Source organism: Jaculus jaculus, chromosome 5 (assembly GCF_020740685.1).
Source record: "Jaculus jaculus isolate mJacJac1 chromosome 5, mJacJac1.mat.Y.cur, whole genome shotgun sequence".
NCBI classification, from domain to species: Eukaryota; Metazoa; Chordata; class Mammalia; order Rodentia; family Dipodidae; genus Jaculus; species Jaculus jaculus.
Window position 1 is genome coordinate 139,945,878 of NC_059106.1, and position 22,578 is coordinate 139,968,455.

General features: G+C 36.4%; 1 protein-coding gene across 20 annotated transcripts in view; it reads left to right on the forward strand.

Annotated features, from left to right (window-relative positions):
* Dlg1 (discs large MAGUK scaffold protein 1) overlaps window positions 1-22,578 on the forward strand; it is a 202,905-nt gene that overhangs the window by 78,946 nt on the left and 101,381 nt on the right. For 12 of the 20 annotated variants that reach the window (XM_045151324.1, XM_045151322.1, XM_045151327.1 and 9 more), the window contains 2 exons: window positions 5,118-5,216; window positions 13,270-13,323. In XM_045151324.1, coding sequence (XP_045007259.1) covers window positions 5,118-5,216; window positions 13,270-13,323 — 153 coding nt within the window. The remainder of the gene's footprint in view (window positions 1-5,117; window positions 5,217-13,269; window positions 13,324-22,578) is intronic. The other 8 variants (XM_045151330.1, XM_045151331.1, XM_004654354.2 and 5 more) reach the window with 1 other exon arrangement.

Here is a 22,578-nt window from a genome sequence, read left to right on the forward strand (position 1 = left end):
TAAGCTAATTTAAGCAGAAAGGAATTAATTAAGGTAGCAGGCATGCATGATAAATATGTTGTTGAATGACTAGAAATGAATGAGGAACAATACTGACTGCATAGTCAGAAACGAGGATATATACTACTACATACTGTGCATAGGTCTGTGCCGAATGAGGCTTAGGCTATGTAGAAAATTAATCAGAATTATTAAATCACTTTAAACATTTTTCTGAGAGCTCTCATTTTGATGCTGGTTTTAAAAAATAATATATGTATAATATAACCAGTTATTTTATAGAAATGTACAATTTTCTGCAGTGCTTCTTGAGACAGTGTTAATATTATAACCTCCGTTGTCATGGAAACAAGTCTCTGAAGGCAGCCTTAGAGGCTAATGATTCCACAGTGTTGCTATGGATAGAAACAACTGAGATGTTGCTAATCACATGGTCAAGATTTTAAAAAAACAAAAATAAAAATGTCTTTGGAGCTGATCTTACTGAGTGATATATGTAAGCAAGACAGGAGTAAAGGCACAATGATAATTATTTTCTACTTAATGAAATAATTACCTAAACATTTTTAAGTCTAAAATGTTGTTCTGAATTCCTTCTTTTCTATAATTCAAATATAATGGTTGCATTATATTTCTCATTATTTAAATCATATACTTACTTATTATTGTACATCACATTTAAAACAATATTTTATTTATTTCAGAGAGAAAGAGATTGAGAGAGAGAGGGAGGGAGACAGAATGGGTATGCCAGGGCCTCCAGCCACTGCAAATGAACTCCACATGCATGTGCCCACTTGTTCATCTAGCTTATATGGGTACTGGGGAATAGAACTTGGGTCCTTAGGCTCCTCAGGCAAGGGCCTTAACCACTAAGCCCTCTCTTCAGCCTCACATTTTCTCATTTAGAATCTTAGACAGCTTCTTAACATTTTACTTTGCTATGCTTCCAAGCTTGTCTTCAAATCATTCTTGTCTCTTTATTCTGTTCTATTACCAAATAGCTATGCCATTCCTCATCAACCTTCATATGATTATTAGTTTTTCTTTTCTTCTGGTGCTGAGGACCAAAACCAGAGTAGACATACACTCTTCCACTGAATAAAATCCTCAATATCTGATTATTAATTTTTTTAGGATTATAAAATAAATTATTTGGGGGCTGGAGAAATGGCTCAGCAGTTAAGGTGCTTGCCTGCCAAGCCAAAGGACCTTGGTTCGATTCCCTAGGACCCACGTAAGCCAGATGCACAAGGTGGCACATGCCTCTGGAGTTCATTTGCAGTGGTTGGAAGCCTTGGCACGCCCATTCTCTCTCTCTCTTTCTCCCTTTCCCTCTCTCAAATAAATAAATAAAAATAAAATATTTAAAAAATTGTTCTCTTGTTTATTTTTACCTAAACTCTATCCTTTGTGGCTTCAAAATTATATGTGCTGACAGGTCATTTGTTCTTGTAAGATTTGCCTGCCGTAAGGAAGTGGCAAGGGCGTATATTCTTTTGCAGAACACTTACTATCTTTGCCTTACAGAGTGATATTGGTTAAGGTGGCCTAGATCACTTTGGGGATTTATTTTAAGCACCTCATCTAAAGAAGATAGATTCTAGAAGAGACTCAGAGACAGAAGGTTACAGTGGGGTTGAAATGTAAAATTGAAAAAATAGTAGTAACTTATTTCATAGAACTTTGGAGAGTAGCTGCCCAGTGGAGACAGTTTTAGGCTTGGCCTTAAAATTTGCCATGTACATGTAGGTTTTGCCTTTTTTATGTTGAGTTATTAATCTTACCCTGGTATTAGGACTCTAGTCATTGCTACTAGTGTAGTAGTAATCTATTACTACTAGACCATTATCAAGTAACTAAGACCATTTCTAAGAAAAATATTAATGATATTTCCAAAGAATTTAAAATTCACTTTGGTGCTGTAACAGTAAAGAAATACAAGAAAACATGTAGAGAACATAGATTGTTCACTGTCTTCATTGTGGTCATGTGTGTTGGCTCATCAAATTACATATATTAAATATGTACAACTTATGGCAGATTTACTACATTAAGTCCATTTTCAAGAAATTGGAATTTAAAATCTTTAGATTTTATTGATTTTGATGAGTATAGACAATTATTTTGTAGTTTGGGTTTGTCTAATACTGATTAGACATAAATTACACATCTTTGTAAAAAGTATCACTGATGATGTAATCTCATATCCTACCAGGTAGCACTTAATTTCAGTTTGTACTGTTACTGCTGATAATCCTTTTGATCACTTGAATAAAATAGTAAGTTTCTCCTGTGTAGTAAGTATTTAGAGGGGATAGATAGAAGTCTATCATCTATTGGATGAAATAGGAATTTCACTCTGTAGCATTAGGAAGCAGTTTAAGTGTTCATTGATGTTTCTTAAATAAATTATAAAACACTACAATGTTGTAGTCAGTTCCAGGTTGCTGGGACAAACATCCAACCAAACATAGTTTGTGGGAGGAAGTGATTTCAAGCTAACAGATCCAGGGAAAACTCTATCAGTGGTAGAAAAAACTGCTTACTTAATGCATACAAACAAAGGATAAAAACAAATTAAAAAAAACTGCAGCAAGCAAACATTATAACAGGCAACAATCACGAGTCTGTCAGAGCTCAAACTACTCTCTCACCCCTTTGGAATGGACCCCAGGATCCGCCCCCAGTGACACCTCCTCTAGCCAGGCTGCTGGAGACCCAAGTTATAAGCTTAATAAAACACCTGCACCTATAGGGGACATATATTCACATTCAAATCACCACATATGATGACTGCCAAGTGATAAGTTTATAATTCCATAGTTACTATACATTTTCAGTTAGCATTTTATTGTAAGGAATTTGTTTCTCTTATCTTTTTGCTCATATATGCATACCAGTATGTACTCTGGTTCCTCTTTAATGACTGAACTTATATAACCTCTGTTATTTATGTTGGGTCTCAGATAATTCATAGCCTTGGCAGCTTGTCATGATGACATTGAGGTCCTTTGTCATAGCTCCATTAGCTTTTGAGTGCTTCCTTGTTTTCTAGGATATCAAGATGTCATACTTGCTGAGCTCTAGCATTAGAATCATCCATTTACCTTTTTTTTTTTTTTTTTTCTGCTCAGAAATCAAGATCTGAGTGCTAGATGTAGATGTTCTGGCTCTGGAGGTCTTAACAGCTTCTACCTGCTCTTGGTGAACAGAGCTAAGAATATTTTGTGTTCACACACTTCCATGTTTATTTTTACATTCATGTGTGTTGAAAACTGTGTTTATACCAATACCTCCAATTCCCTTCTAACCTTAGGTCTCATGCTAATTTTCTTTTTTGATACTTATAACTCTTTTTTTGACATGAGGAACCTTGCTGTCATTGTCCTCTTTATATAAATTTGTTCAATTAATATCCCCTATACTTGTCTTCCATATTGTCACTGCAATAAATAGATACTGATACCATCCTCATTGCTCAAGGACCAAAACCCCTTTTACTCCACTGAGAGGGCCTTAAACTTGGTACTAAGCTATTTCTACTGCCATTCTTCATCTCAGTTGAGTTCCAACATTGCACATCAGACTGCTGCACTGCTCTGCCCATATGGACACCATCCTCACCCTGCTCAAGTTGCTGTGGGAGGTTGCTGCTTCTTCACTAATCCTTTCACACAGATGGTCTCCTTGGCCTGCTTTAATTTCAATAGCATGTAGTTTTCTTGTCTAGAAGTTGATGCCTCATGCTCCAAGGCTCAGGGGACATTGCCAAAGAGATGACAGAAAGCATGTAAGACCTACCAGATAGGGAGGAGTGCTTTGGAATACTGTTTCTGAGACACAGTGACTGTTGCATTCACAACCTCACAACAGCTATGATTACCTTCACAAGACCTACACAGTAGGTCAACATGTCATCATGGAAGATGGAAGAGAGCAAAATAAAAAACTGTGATGCCAAAGTAGAAGAGGGATTAGTTGACGGAGTTCAGTGAAATCCATACAATGCTATTAAGCATACATACCAAAACACTACTTTTTGGTCTGGGTGTTTTTTTTGTTTTTGTTTTTTAAATATGTGGGCTCACAGGCCAGACATCAGCATCATTCACTCTCCACTTTATTTACTGAGGCCGGGTCTCTCACCCAGGGAACCCTTATCTCTGCCTCCCAAGTCCCAGGAACCACAGGGACACTCAACAGCCACACTCACCTGGTATTTATGTGCATGCTGTGAATCTAAACTCTGGTCCTCACACTCGCAAGGCAAGCATCTTGTCCCCTGAGCTGTCTCAGTTTAATTCACTGAAGCTCTTTGTAGTCCTCATTTGTGCCAGAGTATAGCTTGTACATGACTGGTGAATGCTAGTTGTGTTGGTGACTGTACCCAGCACATTGAGGCAGATTATTTTGTTTTTGGTAGCAGAGATTAATAGTACAGATTTTTTTTTTTTTTAATGGAAAGTTAGGGGTGACAGCTTACCTAGGTTAAAGGCACTTGCTTTCAAAACCTGCCAGCCCAGGCTTAATTCCCCAGTACCTACATAAAACCAGATATACAAATTGGTATATGCCTTTGGAGTAGATTTGAAGTGGCAGGAGGCCCTGGTGTTCATATCCTCTTTCTTTTCCCCTGTCTTAACCCCTTTGCCCTCCCTTTGTCTGTCTGTCTCTCCTTGCAAATATATAATTAAAAATATCTTAATATAATACAGAATGTTTTACATGATATTAATTGAGCTTTGAAGCTCTTTGAATCTTTTGTCTGCAGTTTTATAAACTTGTTTATATGGTAGACTTTTGGTTCTTTGAATGTCAAAAGGAAAACATACATTATAAATATGAGAGGTTTTTGCAAACTGTGTAAAAGCTATTATTTTTGATTTATCATCTAAACAATAGATATTCTTTTAAAGCATAGAAACCTTAAAATTGTAGTTAGTGGTATAAGTATTGCTCAGATTTCCATAGAACTTTTTTTGTTATTTAAACTAAAGTAGTAGATTAATATCTTACCTACTTTTAAATCTAAACTATAATTTACTTTTATGGCACAACTTTGTTTCCCTTTTGTTTTAGTGTTTTTCCTGATTTTTGTCGTTGATGATTTTTAGCCAACAGAAGCTGTTCCTCCCTCCTCTCCCACTGTCCCTGTGGCCCCTGTCCTGCCAGTCCCTGCTGAGAATTCTGTCTTCCTGCCCATCGCACCACAGGTTTTTATTAGTTTCTTTTTTCTTTATAAAAATTCATTTGATTTTAATGCTTTATTTGTGTTCTTTTAAACTACGTTAACTATTTTTTGTTAGATTTGTTAATTTGTTTTGTCTTCAGTTGGTAATTTTACAAGTTAAACGTTGGGGGTTTAATATCACATAAGATCACTGCATGACATTTTATTTGGTAGTCTGAAATAGGAAACGTATATTTTATAATCTTGAATCTCTCGATTTGTTACCATGTTTTTTTTGTATGTGTAAATAAATCTGGTTTAAAGTTTTTGTATACTTTTGGTTTAGGAACCTTTGTCTAATTTGTAAAGGTAATAACCACTGTAGTCTTGATCTTGTGCTAGATGTATCCTTTTATGTAGTACTGTTTCCCACTATGTATTTGTTGTCTTTAGAAGTAGTCCTCCTTTTCTCATTTGGTTAGATCCCATAGTTATTAGTTAAAAACAATCAATAAATGCAGAGTATTGGATAAGAATATGTGGATATACACCACATTTTCTTAAAGTTATATGCAACAGTAAAAATAAAATAATAGCCAAATACCAAAGAATCTGGTCATTTTTCTTCTTTTGAAATTGATTAGTTGGAACGAGTGGTTTGTTGACAGTAACTGATCTTGCAGCAAAGTTGTCCAGTCAAATTAATAGTAGTAGTAAGGATAGTGTTAGTGACCTCTGGTGTGTAGAATCTGGTATGTTTTCCAAATAGTTCAAAATAAGCCCCCATTAGAAGGAAAAATGAGGTAACAACTCTGATTACTCACATCATAGGGCTTCTCCTATGCTAAAATTGAAAATCAGTCAGAATATGCACATAAAGTAGGATTCTAAGAGAAATTTCCAGTATTTCAAGGAGACTTCAATATTATTACTGATATTATTTATGTATTTTTATATATTGTAGTAATAATTTTTATTTATGTATTTTTATATATTGTAGTAATAATATTACTATTTCTATGTAGTCTTTATAGTTTGTAGAAGTCATTTAAAATTAAGTTATAAAACCACCAAGAATAAGTAAATCCAGATACATATTTGTTCCATGTTATAGACAAGAAATAATTCTGTGTGAGCAGCCTAAAGGTTATCATAACATAATACAATACCTTTCAAAGTATCTGTTGAGTAGTATGAAGTTTTTTGAAAGTAGACTTGAAAGCTTATTTTACTCATGCTTCTGGGGGGGGGGGGTTATATCATGTGTGATGTGTATGTAGTGTATGCATGTGTGTGTATGCAGGATGCATACACCCCGAGTCTATGCATGTATGTGTCTATGCCAGAGGGGGTTACTAGGAGTCATTGTCTAGCACTCTTCTGCCTTAGACAGGGTCTCTTGTTGAACCCGAAGCTCACTATTTTTCAGTTACACCAACCACCTAGCCCCCAGCAATCTTCCTGTCTCTGCCTCCCTCTGTGCTGCTGTTTCAGGCATGTTTGGCCATACTCAGCTTTTTATGTTGATGCCAGAGATTGAACTTGGGTCTTCTTGCTTCCCCACTGAACCATGTCACAAGACCCTATTTCTTCAACTTTTTATTTTAAAGTTCTTTACTAGAACCATTAGAAATTCTGTGCCAGACTGTTCTGGTTTTAATTAAGAGCCAGCCCTTCCCATTCTGAATTACAATATTTATTTATGCTTATAGTACATTGACTCAGGACCCTGTTATTCTTGAAAATGGTGAAGCATTGCATAGACTTGCACTTAATAAAATAAAGGATTAGAAGGCAGATTGGCCTGGTTTGGAATTCAGCCCTGTTACTTACTGCAGTATAACTTTAAGCAGTTTGCATAACAATGCTGAACTTCTGTTTACTAATCTATATTGCTGTACTAATCCTTCTTACTGAAGAAGATAATAGTACTGACTCAAATGTTTACAATGGTTAAGAACATAGGTAATACAGGACTTATGGCTCAGAGTTGCAAGTTTCAGTCCCCAGTAACCCTCCCAAAAAAGTATTACACAGGTTCTATATAATCCATTCATAAATATTAAACTACTACTTCAGTGTTTCTTTGAGACAGTCAGAGAACAAGTTTGAAAATAAATAATATGTACATGAGAAAGAGTCCCAGTCTCACTTCAGGTTTTCATATATACTACCATTGTCCTGATAGGATAGTAATGGACATTATGTGGCCTGAGAAGCTGATGAGTATGCCTCATTTTTCAGGACAGATGTGTTCCCAACTAATTGAGTATATTATATGCATTATAAAATAATATAACATTAAAATATTTGTCTTCAAAAACATTTTGAAATCTACTCTTAAAGAATGTATAACTTAAGTTTAATATTTTAAATAGTATTTTTCTTCTGAAGGTCTACTACTCTACATTTAGATGTATACGGATATAATAATAATAAAACAGAAGATACAGGATTTAGAATGTAGTCTATGTCACTCAAACAATTACACTTTGAATATTATACCCCTCCCCCAATAAAATGGAATGTGATACCAACATATTTGACAGTAAGTTTTTGTCAGGCAAATTACTAGATAGATAGATAACAATTTAAGAACATATATTGTTCTGATGCTCTTAAAATTTCCAGAGTACTTTAAAATATGAACGCCTACAAGTGATACAGGATACTGGATTGACTGTCTAAAATTACAGAAACATTATGAACTTTATAGTCAGACTGGAAGCTATCACTTCCTAACTGCACCATTTCTAGATGTGGAGTGGAGAAATACCTTAATTTTCAGAGCTGCAGTTTCTTCACATGAAAACTGAGCACATGGGTGAATAACAGACTCTTGTTCTTTGGAATAGGGATGTGACATCATCTTTGTAATACCAGCCTTCTAAATCCAGGGGCTTATTTCCACTCTACGATAAATAATGCGCTTTTAGTTAAACCTTTATTTCTGTTGATGCTAAAAAACTATCCTAAAATTAAAGTTGGGGTAAAAATCTATATAGCTGTTTCTATATGTGTCCTCTTTAGTATTCAGACATGTTGTATTCACCTTTTTTTTTTGACAGTCTCTACATCTAGAGAGAACATAACAGGTTCATAATCCCCTCCCACCACCACCCTCTCTTCCCCTCCCAAAGTCCCCCTATACTGTATCTCATCTTCTTTCCAACTAGTCTATTTTGATGTCATCATTTCCCCCCTCTTCTTATGCAGATCTTGTGTAGGCAGCATCAGCCACTGTGAGATCATGAATGCCATAGTCGCTGTGTGCCTGTATAACAGTATTGTAAAGCACTTCTCAATCCCACTTCTTTTGGCTCTTAGGTTCTTTCTGCCACCTCTTCTACAATGGTTTTGAGTCTTGGAGGGTGTAGTAAGAGATGTCTCAGTGCTGAACACACCACCATTTTCTCTCACCACTTTGGTGAATTTTGAGTCACCCCAGTATCTACTGTCATCTGAAATGAGAAACTTTTCTAACCAAAAGTGAGAGTAACTTTAATATATGGGCATAACCATAAATATTTAGAGGGCAGTTTGGTGGACATTCTTAACCAGACAACAGTAGTAGTTTCCCCTCTAGGGCTTATAACGACCTCCATAGTCTTTTGATTAGATTTTCAGTACCAGGCAGGAATTTCCTCCCATGGAGCAGGCCCTAAGACCAATCAGAGAGCAGGTGGTTTCCTCCATTACAGATATGCCACCATTGTACCAGTTGGTACATGTGGCCTGACTGACCAACCATAGAACTTGCAGGGTCCATTGTACTTTAAAGACCATTGATGACTTCTCCCCCAGCAGGCTGCATAAGTCTTTTCAGCATCTTACCAGCTAGTTACCAGGGAGGACACCTCTAGCTCAGCTCCAGCCTGTAATGTTTTGGGGCCATCAGGGACCTCCCTGATCAGTATCTCGCAACAGAAAGGGTATCCTGATTCTGGCACTGGAATTCTCTTGAAACATTCTGGGGTTCTGGGTACAACATTATCCCCACAGGTACTACTGCCCAAACATTTCTCTTTGGATATATATTCTTTAGCTAGCAAAGAAAAAGCTTATTCTGCACCTGTTGAGATGATCATATGCTGTTTTTCTTGTTCATTTACATGGTATATTCCATTTATTGATTTGCATGTATTAAACCATCCCTGCATCTCTGGAACAAAACTCATTTGATCTGGGTGAAAGATCTTTTCGATGTATTTCTGTATTCTATTTGCCAATATTAGATTGAGTTTTTTTGCTTCTGTGTTCATGAGAGAGATTAGAGACATGTTCTTCAGAATCCATTGGTTTCATTTTTTAAAGTGTTCAGTCATATAACGTTCCTTCTTCATAGGAAGTTTTACTTTCCACAGGTTCACTTATAATTAGCCATGGTGCAAAACATATGGAAAATTCTACCAGTCAACAGTCATAAATTTTAAATAAAGATAAATAATTTTTTAAAGTATTACTATTATAGCTCTTTATTGCTAGTTATTCTTAATATCTTTTGTGACTGACTTACACATTAGTATGTATGACTGATATATGTAGTTTTTATAGGGATAGTAATACTCATGGCTTTGAGTATCCATGGAACATCTTGGAATGTGTCATTTATAAGTACTAAAATGAATATACTGCCGTCCTCAAAGTATATACAAACCATAGAAAAGACAAATATCCACATGACATTAAAGTCTATATTAGAGTTCTAGTCTACTGCAGTATATTGCTTCTGAACCTTTCAGTTTCACAGTATGTAAGACTTTTGAGTCCTAAAATTACTATATCACTTGTATCGTCTAAAGAATGACCTAGTGGCTGGAGAGATGGCTTAGCAGTTCAGCCACTTGCTTGCAAAGTCTAAGGATACAAGGTTGATTCCCTGGTACCCATGTAAGCCAGATGCACGCATCTGGAGTTTGTTTGCAGTGGCTAGAGGCCCTGGTGCACACATTTTTCCTATCTGCACCTCCTAAATAAATTAATGAATAAAATATTTAAAGAATGACTTAGCTTGTTTTTAACATATGAGTAATCTTAATAAAATTGAATAGTTTGTACTATTTGGACCAATCTTATTTAATTTCACACTTGGTATCCTTATTGTGTTTGCCTTCTGGAAGATTTTTGTATCTTTATTTTCAAATCATTTCAGATGTAGCAAAAGTTGCAAAATACAAGAGGTCTCTTATATATTTATATCTAGATTTTCCCCATGTTAACTTACTTTACCTGCTTTATATTTTGTATATATTTGTATTATTGTGAATCACTTTTAGTTCAATGTTTTTGAAATATTGTGATACAGCAGCAGTCACTATATGATCCTTTATTAGTGTAATAAATGGATAAAATTGAGTGAGAAAAAACAACTTTCTTAGTCTATTACTATTAACACAGGTCAAATTCCTTATTGGCTTGTTAATTCCTTTTCTTTAGAATTTTCTTTTGCCCTTTTATTACTCATCCCCCATTCTCTAAATGATTTTTAGGGTTTTGTTTTCCCATTTGTAATAAAGAGTGGCATATTTATTAGTAATAGTAGACATTCATATACATAGCTTCCTATAATTTTTGATATGCTTTTCTTCATATTCCTTCTTGTACTTTACACAGTTTTTTTGAATTTTAAAAATATTTTATTTTTATTTATTTGAGAGAGAAAGAGGCAGAGAGAGGGTGTATTGGGGTGGGGTTGCGGGATAATGGGCCCACCAGGGCCTCTAGCCACTGCAGATGAACTGCAGACACGTGTGCCACCATGCATATGTTTACTGTGGGTTCTGGGGAATAGAACCTGGGTCCTTTAGGCTTTGCAGACAAGTGCCTTAACTGAAAAGTCATCTTTTTAGCCCTTGCACAGTCCTCTTGAGTAAAGAGTTTCAATAATAATTGTGACTTACTGTATTCACATATCACTGAAATATAGTGAGATAGGGAGACCTTGAGCATGTGTTGACATACTATGACACAGATCATTTTAAATATGATGCAGAGAATTTTTTTTTCCTTCACATGAAACAGTAATACCTTTGTTATTTGATTTCCTATAAGCAAAGTTGATAACTACACATTACCTTTTCTCCTAGTTAATAGGTATCAGGGTCTTTCAGTTTTTTGGTTATTACAGCTAACTAAAGCTATATTATTTTCTATAGCCATCTCTTCTGAATATCTTTGTCTGAAGCAGCCCTTCCTTTAGCCTTAAGTTTGGTGCTATGATATTTTGTCTTTCTGTGTTATATATTGTGCCTTCGAAAGTCCATTCAAATTGTACTACCCCATCACTCCCATTCCAAATTGGAATGATATGTAATGCCACTTAACAAATAGTGCCTCTGCATTTTGTAATTTGTGCAGGTTTGTTTAAAGGATAGTCTTTCCTGTTGTATAAAATATTGTTTGGCATAGCACTTTTACAATAACCTTGAATATTCTGAAGGAATACGTTTGAGCAGGATTATATATCTTCTGATATGTTTTTCATTTAATATTCAGGTTTATTCTTTTTTAAAATATTTTTTGTTCAATTTTTATTTATTTATTTGAGAGTGACAGACAGAGAGAAAGACAGATAGAGGGAGAGAGAGAGAATGGGTGAGCCAGGGCTTCCAGCCACTGCAAACGAACTCCAGGCACGTGCGCCCCCTTGTGCATCTGGCTAACGTGGGACCTGGGGAACCGAGTCTCGAACGGGATCCTTAGGCTTCACAGGCAAGCGCTTAACCGCTAAGCCATCTCTCCAGCTCAGGTTTATTCTTTAATAAGAATCACTTCTAACTTAACCAGAAATCAAGCTTTTTTTCATTTTTATGTTAAATAGACAGTCATTATTGTACTTATTGTATGGTGTAACAAATTATTATGCGGGATCTAGAATAACAAGGAAGAGCAGCTATTTCAGCCCAAAATAAATGATCTAAAGGATTGTAATTGATTTCTTTGTATGATAAGTAAAGGCATTTTTATTTGTTTTGGGTTTTTGTTTCCATCTTTAAACACAATTCAGTGCTGGAAAAATTTTTTCTGGGTGTTAAAATAATTATACTCTTCATGGGATTCTTAGAAAGCCTACGTTTCTATGAAAGTGTTGGTATACTAAAGCATATTTATCAATTGTGTGATAAGGGTATGGTGGGGTTCTTTTCAGATGTCAAAATCATATCTTTTTCTAATGGACATGGCATTTTATTTCTCAGAAGCAAACTGAGTATAGCTATTTATACCTCTCTATTTCACTTGGTTAAGTTTATACTAATTCTGGATGTGATGTTAACATGTCAAAAGGTCACATAAAATTATAACTTAAGAAATAGCTAGCCTGGGGCTGGGGGGATGGGTCAGAAGTTTAAAGGCACTTGGTTGCAAAGCCTACCAGGCTGGATTCAGTGCCCCAGTGCCCTCTAAAGTGGTTCATACATCTGGAGTTTGCAGTGATGGGAGGCCCTAGGGCACTCATCTTACCCTCTCCCCCCATTTCTCTGTTCATAAATAAAATATTTACACAAAGAAACAAAGAAAGAAATAGCAAACCTGGACTGGGGGATGGCTCACGTGGTAAAGTTCATGGCCACTCTAAGTTGGGATTTCCAGTACCCATGTAAATGCCAGGCAGACATGATGGCCTATCTTTAATCTCAGTGCTCAGAAGGTAGAGATGGGATACCTGGAGCAGGTTGACTTAACTAGACTAGCCAAATTGGCAAGCTTTGGACTCAAATATTTGAGTCACCCCAGTCTCAGTAAGTAAGGTGGAAGAGGCATTGAGGAAGACACCTGACACAACCCTCTGGCCTCCACATGCCTATGCACCCCATATATAAAAGCATATATAACATCCATGATGCACACCATACATAGATACACATGGAAAAAAAATGAAGTAAGAAATAGCAACTCTATACAATCCAGCACTTAGTAGGCTGAATCAGGAGATCACCACAAGTTGAAGATAAGTCTAGGCTATACCTTATTTCACAAAAAGGTAGTGAGCAAAACAACAAAATAGTGAGTCCTATGTCTCTAACATTTGTGAACCTTAATTTGTAGTGTGTTGATTTCTTTGTTAAGCTAACACATCTATAATTCTTTCTTTAAAGGCAAATCCTCCTCCTGTACTGGTCAACACAGATAGCTTGGAAACACCAACTTATGTAAGTTATATTTCCTACCCAATTTAAATAATTCTATACTTCTTATTCAGTGTTTGATATAAATACAGAAATTACCGCATTTTTAAAGACATTTCACTAAGAATTTTCTCCCACTAGGAGCTGGGCATGTGGTACACATATGTAATCCCAGCCCTTGTATGGTCAAACAAGAGGATCAGGAGTTCAAGCCTATCCTGGGCTACATAGTTGTGGCCACTATGTCCTACATGAGTCCCTGTCTAAAAAAAAAAAAAGAATTTTTTTTCTTCTACTGCATACTATAATTTCTACAGATAATGAAATAATACTATGCTTTTTCAGTTGCTTGTTTTCATACTTCTACAAAGCAAAAATAGTGAAGTAGGAAATAATTTTGAAATTATAACTTTTGCTAAAGGCTTTACTTATAATAACTTTATGTAGTCACATAATCTTGTATAATCACAGTCATTTTAGAAGTCAAACCAGAGTTTTAGTAAGCTGGTGTGTTGTGTGTTCATATAATAAAATGGTTATAATTTGTAACTTTAAATTGATTGTGATTGTCTTTGAACCATATTAAAAAGACTTTTTCTTTTCAAGATCTATACCCAGAAAAGTAGTATCTCATTTAACAATTTTTACCTGAAAGGGAAATACCTTTGGAGATGAAGGCATAGGTGTTCATGAATTAAATATAAGTAGTATCTATTTTGGGGAAGTGTTTGTTTTTTAAATCAAATGGTGTGTCATTTTTATAAACTAAAAATCATTTTTACATTTTTGGGTTGTATTTACTTTTTAGACTGTTCTTCAAACATTTTGTTTGGCTTTACATTCTATTTATATGAATACGGTTGTATCATTTATGGATTTGAAAGTCTTCAAATAAGACTCAATACCAAATTAAAAGAGCTATTCTGCCCTTCTTTTAGAGTTTCCATTCCATTCAAAGCTGTCTTTCACATTATAGTGAATGCTTAGTTCAATAGAATTTTGTACTTTTGTCAGTATTCTCTAGTTCTTTCTGTTGAGATATGTTTTGATTAGGGACAGAGTCACTGATTGCTACTGTTTTGAAATTTTTACCTAACAGGTCAGTAGCTCACTAACAGAAAATTATAACACCATAGAAAAAAATGAATACACATGCATTTTAGAGGAACTATCATTAAATTAAATATTAATATAATAAGCAAAAACTCGAAATCTATATAATTGCAAATTTGCATGGCACACTATTAGAAAGTATTTTTCATGGGCTGAAGAGATGGCTTAACAGTTAATGCACTTGCCTGTAAATCCTAAGGATTTATGTTCTACTTTCTAATTCTTACGTAAGCCAAACCCACAAAGGGACATGATCTCACAAGGCTGCACATGCACTCGGGGTCGCACCTGCCGGGAGGTCTATTGCAGTGGCTGGAGGCCCTAGCGTGCCACCCCTCCCCATGTGCTCTCCTACTCTCTCACGTGTCACTTTCACATTTAAAAAAAGGGCAGTCTGTTGGGCTTGCCTCACACAGAATTTTTTTTCTTGCTAAGCAAGGTATGTTGAAAGTCTTAAAGACTTCTATAACTCAAGATTTTCTAGAAAAACCTAAAACAAAATATAGTTTATATATAATTGAAACATATGTTGGATATAGTAACTTGCACCTGTAGTTTTGCCACTCATGAGGTTGAGACAGGAGGATTATAAGTTTGAGACCAGCCTTGGCTACATACTGAGAGATGCTGTCTCAAAAGCACAAGCAAAAACAACAACCCCCACCTTAATCTAGCTTTATAGTGGGTCAAGAAAGATGATTCCATGGACAAAGCACTTACTACTTAAGCAGGATTAACCACATTGTTTCCCAGACACCACATAAAAAGATGAAAGCCATGGTGGACTTCTGTAATCCCAGCACACTGATGGCTAGGTGGAAAACAGAGACTGGAGAATTTATCTGAAGCTGTGGCAAGTGTTGTAAGGTATAGCAGAACAAGAATCCAAAATGAGAAAACCTCCCTCAAATAAATGGACAGGGAAAGACTGACCCAAAAATTGTCCTCTGACCTCCACTGGTGCACGGTGATGGACCTATCTGCATACACACAAAGTAATAAAAAGTAAATAAAATTAAATGGAGAATGGAGAAGCACTGTAATTCTATAAGTAAGCAAGAATCTACAGTTACATAATAAGGCTACCTGTCCAGAGAGATTCATGTGTTGTGTCTTGGGCTTCTTCATGGAACCGCATGTGTTACTCTTAACTCTTACACGGAAATGTGACAATGCTTCTACAGTCTTTACTCAGGGAAACCCAAAGTAAACTTAGTGCCCAAGGTTTTTGTCATCAGTTGGTCACATAGGCATTCTTTGCCTAGCATGTACCCTTTGGAGTATTTCCACACTCCAAGAAAGAAAGTAGATGTTTGACATAAAATGCAGTGGTCTTTAGGCATTAACCTTAACAGTTAAAGAATAGTAGGAACATCCCTAAATTCCAAGAAACCAGCTAAGACCCAATGTTGTACTCAGGCTGATAAGTTCACTCTTTTCTGTACATAAGGAAATAAATTAAACTCCAGTTTTTCACACAAGATTTGCCAAGGTATGAGGCATCATCCTGCTTAAAAAATGATGCATGATGGGCTGGGGAGATGGCTTAGCAGTTAAGGCATTTGCCTGCAAAGCCAAAGGACTTTGGTTTGATTCTCCAGGACCCACATCGGCCAGATGCACAAAGGGCTGCATGCATCTGGAGTTTGCAGTGGCTGGAGGCCCTGGCACACCCATTCTTTCTCTCCCTCTCTCTGCCTCTTTCTGTCTCTTTCTCAAATAAATAAAAATAAAGTTTAAAAAATGATGCATGAAATGCTGGGTAATAAATTATTCTTTGGTTGTTATAATTTCTGCATGTAAGCAAGGATTTCAGTTCTAAGTTTAAACTATATTTCAAAATGGCTTTTAAGATGCATTGATTATCCCCTTGTTACTCCTGGTTGCATGATGCTAGCTTAGGTTTTAAGTGGGGGTGGGAGGAGGAAGGAGAGGGAGACTGACTGAGACTAAGTTGTAATCTGTTATGGTTACTGTTTTAGAATCTGTATTTCTCCTGATTGCTTTTAACATATATAGCCAAATTAATAGATAAAGATACGTGTACATTTTATAAAATCTCCTTATTCTTCCAAACTTGCCTTATCTTCCATTGCTCATTACCTAAAGCACAAAGTAAACTATCCTTCCATAAACATCCTGTGTGCACGCATATCCAACTCTTGTGCTTCAGGCTGCTGAGCCACATTATCATCCATGAATCTAAATATTTTTAAACCTGTATTGTTTACAGTCAGTGCCTGTATTTTACTTTTCTCATTGAAGCAACAAAATTAATGACAAAACTGACTTAAGGAAGGAAGGGTTTGTTTGGGTTCATGGTTTGAGGGTGGAAGCAGAATGAGAGGGAGATGAATGCTGGTGCACAGCTAGCTTTTTCCTTCTTTCCTTTTATTCAGTTCAGGACCACAGCTCATGGATGGTTCCGACCATCTTCAAGATGGGTCTTCTCTCAGTTAAATCAGGGAAAACTTTTGCAGATGTACTCAGAAGTGTATCTCCAAGGTGATTTCAAATCCAGTTAAGTTGACAGTGGAGATTAACAATCAGCAAGTGTACTAGTGATAAGATATCTTTGTGTGTATGCAAAAATACATAATCAAAATACGTTGAAATAAACACAATATGACTATAATCCTGGGATTTGCAGAGTAAAGGCATAAGGATCAGGAGTTCAGTTTCAGTCTCAGTTACATAGCATGTCTGAGGCCAGCCTGGATCACATGAAATCCTGCTCTAGATAAACAAACAAACAAACACCTTAGAAAGTATGTTTAGACTTAATCATTATTGCCAAATCGGACTTTATAAAATTGTGGCTACTTACAATTAGAAAAATGTATCAAGGATGGAGAGATGGCTTAGAGATTGAGTTACTTGTCTGCAAAGCCAAAGGACCCAGGTTCAATTACCCAGGACCTATATCAACCAGATGCACAAGGTGGCCCACACATCTGGAGTTCATTTGCAATGGTTCAATACCCTGGCACACCCATTCTCTCTTTCTCTCTAACTGCCTCTTTATCATGCTCTCTAAAGAAATAAAAGTAAAATATTCAGAAATATATATATCAATGTATTTTTACTCCTTGCTATCACCAGTGGTGTTAGTAAGCATTTGATCATGTTTAACATAGCATTTAAAATATACTAACTCAGGCTGGAGAAATGGCTTGGTGGTTAAGATGCTTGCCTACAAAGCTAAAGGTCATGGGTTTGGTTCCCCAAGACCCACGTAAGCCAGCTGTACAAGGTGGTGCATGCATCTGGAGTTCATTTGTAGTGGCTAGAGGCCCTGATGCGCCCATTCTCTATCCACCCCCATTTCTCTCTCTGTCTCTCAAGTAAATAAAATAAAATAAAGAACAAAAATGTATTAACTCTTTATTTTAATTTGTATATATGTTAATAACCTTTGTTTACATTTTCACCTTAATATTTTAAATATTGATCCAGACTTGGTATTTGGCTGTAATCTCATCTCTTAGGTGGCAGAGTAGTAGGATAGAAAGTTTGAAGCTAACCTGGGATACATAAAAGACCCTGTCTCAAGTTTCCCTTTCTTCAAAATGTTTTATACTGTGATATTCATGATTTTCTACACCTGACTCTTTACCAGTGCTGGAGCTCAAAGCCAGGGCTTTTTGAGCATGCTAGACTCTACCACTCAGCTACACCCCTCCCTTTGTCAAATGATGCTTGCTTATTTCTACATAATATTCTGTGTGGGCATACTATATTTGTATAGCTACTCATGAATAGAGGGACATTTATGTTGAATTTACTTTGGCTTTTATAGGTATCATTATAATTTTTTTTCTGTCTATTGTGTGTAACCTAGTATTGAAACTGCTGGGTCATACTGTAAATTATGTTTACATTTTAAGAAACTGCCAAATTATTCTCCAACACTGCTCTACCATTTTATAGTCTCACCTGTATGGTATATGTGAGATTTTCTGCTTATCCACTTCTTCCTGTCTTATTATTCCTCAGAAAGTATGTTAGTGTTAAATTGTGTTGTCTTTTATTAGTGTTTTTTTTTTTTTTAAAAGTACACTAGATACAAGTCCTTATCAGCATTTGGCTTGCAGTTTCTTCCTGTTACACTGATATTTTTGCTTTCTTTTTAACCTCCTTTGAAGTACCAAAGTCCAAATTATTCAGCTTTTTCTTTTGTTAGTTTTAGTATTGCATCAAAGAACATAATCTTTAATCCAAAGACCTAAAGATTTACATTTACATGTTCTCCTACGATTTTTAGTTTTAGCTTTTAAATTTAGTTTGTTTGTTTTTTTTTTTTGTATAGAATATGGGTAGTACACCAGCTTCATGCTTTTGCATATGTATGTCAAGTTTGCTCATCATTTGTTGAATACTATTCTTTCCTCATTGAATGGTTTTGCCACCCTTATTTTAAAAATCAATACTGGAGCTGGCATGGTGGCACACACCTTTAATCCCAGCACTTTGGAAGCAGAGGTAGGAGGATCCCAGTGAGTTCGAGGCCACCCTGAGACTACATAGTGACTATCAGGTCAGCCTGGGCTAGAGTGAGACCCTACTTTGAAAAACAAACAAACAAAAAAATCAGTATTGGTTTATGTCTTTCAATTCCTTTTAACTATGTTGTATGATGTTTAGTACTTAACGTTTTATGCATCTGTTAACTTTATTCCTAAGTGATTTTTTTTCAGTGCATTCCCAGATCATGCTTTATTGCATATATATATATATATATATATATATATATATATATATATATATATATATATACACACACACACACACACACACACACACACGTGCAGTTTCCAACTCTCACAACAGTTCCCTTTTCATCAAGGAAAAAAATTCCTTCAAAACTCCCAAAGATGCATAGATTAAGAAGCAAGCTGCCTTTTGTAGTATTTCTAACATATTCAATGAAAATGTTATTTTCCAATGGAGAATATGTAGAACAAGTACATAGCAAACAACTCTGTACTTAAATAAAACTATTATGAAGAGACATTAACATTCTTGATCTTTGTAATTACAGGTTAGTGCCAAGACTGTACTGTTGATTAAATATTGCTTACATGTTGTCAGAATACTTGTCTGATCCATGGGAATCATTGCTGAGAATTGAACCCAGGGTTCATGCCAGTTTAGCCAAGTGCTTTACTGACTCAAGCACAAAAGTTTATTTATTTTGAGGCTATGGTATACCATCAACAACAGAAACACAGTTTTGGAAACTAAGTGATTTTTTTTTGGTCTTATTTTTACTTAATTTGAGAGAGAGAATGAATATGGGCATGCTAGGGTCTTTGCCCACTGCAGGCGACCTCCAGATGCATGTGCCATCATGTTCATCTGGCTTACACTGGCTTATATGGGTCCCGGGGAATTGAACCTGGGTCTTTTGGCTTTACAGGCAAGCACTTTGTGGTTATGTGATTTAGGCGTCCCCCATAAACTTAACTGTTCTGAATGCTACATTCCCAGCTGATAGAGATTAGAGAATTAAGGCCACCTGGAGGAAGTGTATCGTTGGGGCAGGCTTATGGGTATTATAGTCAGTGTACCCTTACCACAGTTTGGCACACTCTCCTGTTGTCCACCTTATGTTGGCCGGGGGGTGATGTTCACCCTCTGCTCATGCCACTGTTTTCCCCTGCCACCATGGAGCTTCCTCTTGAGTCTGTTAATCAAAGTAAACCCTTTTTTCCCCCAAAAGCTGGTCTTGGTCAGGTGATTTCTGCCAGCAATACAAACCTGACTGCAATACACTTTAACTGCTAAGTCATCTCACCAGCCCCTAAGTGATTTTTTTTAAATGTTCCCTTAAGTGAGATTTTTTTTTCCTTAATTTTACTTCTGAACTTTTTGCTGATAGTGAGTAGAAATGTAATTGAATTTCAGATACTGATACCTTATTCTTGCTGAGCTCATTTGTTCTGATAATCTTGTATAGATTCCTTTGCATTGTCTGTAGACAGTTTCTGTTATTTGCAAGTAAATTTTCCTTGTTCTTTGTCAGTCTGAATGCCTCATTTCTCTCTTGCCTGATTTTTACCTTTATTATATTTAATGGAAGTGGTGAGGCCAAACATTCTTGTATATTCTTGATTGTTAGGGGAAATCTTTTAGTTTGTTATAATTTAAGTATTCTTGATTTTAAGTATTAATTGACATAATTTCATTGGCATTGAGTTTGATTCTCTCTCCATCCTTATTTTATCTTTTTTTTTTTTGAGGTAGGGTCTCACTCTGGCTGAGGCTGACCTGGAATTCACTCTGTAGTCTCAGGGTGGCCTTGAACTCGTGGAGATCCTCCTACCTCTGCCTCCTGAGTGCTGGGATTAAAGGCGTGCACCACCACGCCCGGCTTATCATTTGTTCACATAATTCCCATCTTTCCCCTGTCCTTACTCTTTCAAGACAGACCCTGAAGTCTAAGAAGCAACTAGAGGAGGGAAAAGGTTTTATATGGCATACAGCTTTGAGGGGAAGTGTCATAGCTGGGGAAGGCATGGTGGCAAGAGCGGAAGCAGGGCTGATCACATTGTGTTCTCAATGAGAAGCAGAAGGCACACAGTGCCATCAGGCCTGTTTCCAGTGATCCACTTCTTTTTTTTTTTTATTTTTATTTATTTATTTGAGAGCGACAGACATAGAGAGAAAGACAGATAGAGGGGGAGAGAGAGAGAATGGACGCGCCAGGGCTTCCAGCCTCTGCAAACGAACTCCAGACGCGTGCGCCCCCTTGTGCATCTGGCTAACATGGGACCTGGGGAACCGAGCCTCGAACCGGGGTCCTTAGGCTTCACAGGCAAACGCTTAACCGCTAAGCCATCTCTCCAGCCCAATCCACTTCTTCTAGCAAGGTTCCACAACCTTTCCAGTAACACCAGCAGCTGGTGACTAAGTGTTCACATATACTAGCCAGTATAGTACATTTTATATGAAAACCATAACACCCTCCTGCCTTTCCCTTACAGCTACAAATGGAATTATGCCAAATTTATACATACATCTGAAGCAAATGTCCCATCGCTCTCCCTTCCCCTCCCCTTGAGCTACAACTAGAACTATGTAGAGTTACAAATGAGTCTAGAAAAGGACAGCCTTTGTATTGTTTTCCTGCTGAACAACATCATCATCTCTTACTCAAGTATTTTTTCTTGGTACTCTGTAGATAGGAATTATTTTTCTTCTTTTTTTTTCTAGATAGGAATTTTTAAAAGACGTTTAAAAAAATATAAAGGACTGGGGAGATAGCTCAGTGGATAAAGTTCCTGCTGCACAACTCTGAGCACCTGAGTTCAAATACCCAGACCCCACATCAGAGCTGAAAGCTGTGGTGAGCTTCTGTGATCTCAGTACACCTAAAGTAAGAAAGGAGGTGGTGGAGTCAGGAGAATTCCATAGAAGTTTACAAACAGCTATAACAACAAGAGGCATCTGCCTCCAACAAGGTAGAAAACAAGGACTGACCCATTAGTTGTTTTCTGATATCCACAAGTGCTCTGTGATGCATGTACACCCACAACATGCATACACACAAAAAAGTATTTTTTAAATTCTAGCTTACATTAAACCTAAATCAAGGATTACTTATTATAGTGGAGAAAGCAAGGTGGCCACGTATTTTAGTTATTTCTGTTGTGGTTATATATTATTATATAACATATCACCTTAAAACCTAGTGGCTTAAAAGAATAGTACATTATTTCTTATGTTTATATAAATAAGGCTTCATTCTTTTTGCTGGCAGTTGGTGTTGGCTGTTTAGTTAGGAGTGAAACTGGGACTCTGGACCAAGTGCCTTGGTTTTTCCTTCTTTCAGTTCTTTCCATAGACGTTTTGAGTTTCCTCACACTATATATGCTAGGTTGTAAAAAGTGCCCCTCAAAACAAAAGCAAGTGCTATAAGGCATCTTAAGACCTAGACTCAAAACCACTGCGCATCATTTGTGACACATTACTTTATCACAGGTAGTCACAGACTTTCCTAGATCCAGGAGGAGAGGATGTAGAATCATCTGTTTCTGACAGTGAGAGTATGTGAGTTGGAAGAGGGAAACTGCCTTCAGAAATGTATTTTATCACAATCTTTTAATTATACTGAAAATTGTGCCTAGTCTTCTACTACTAACAGTTGTAACACAAGGATTCAAA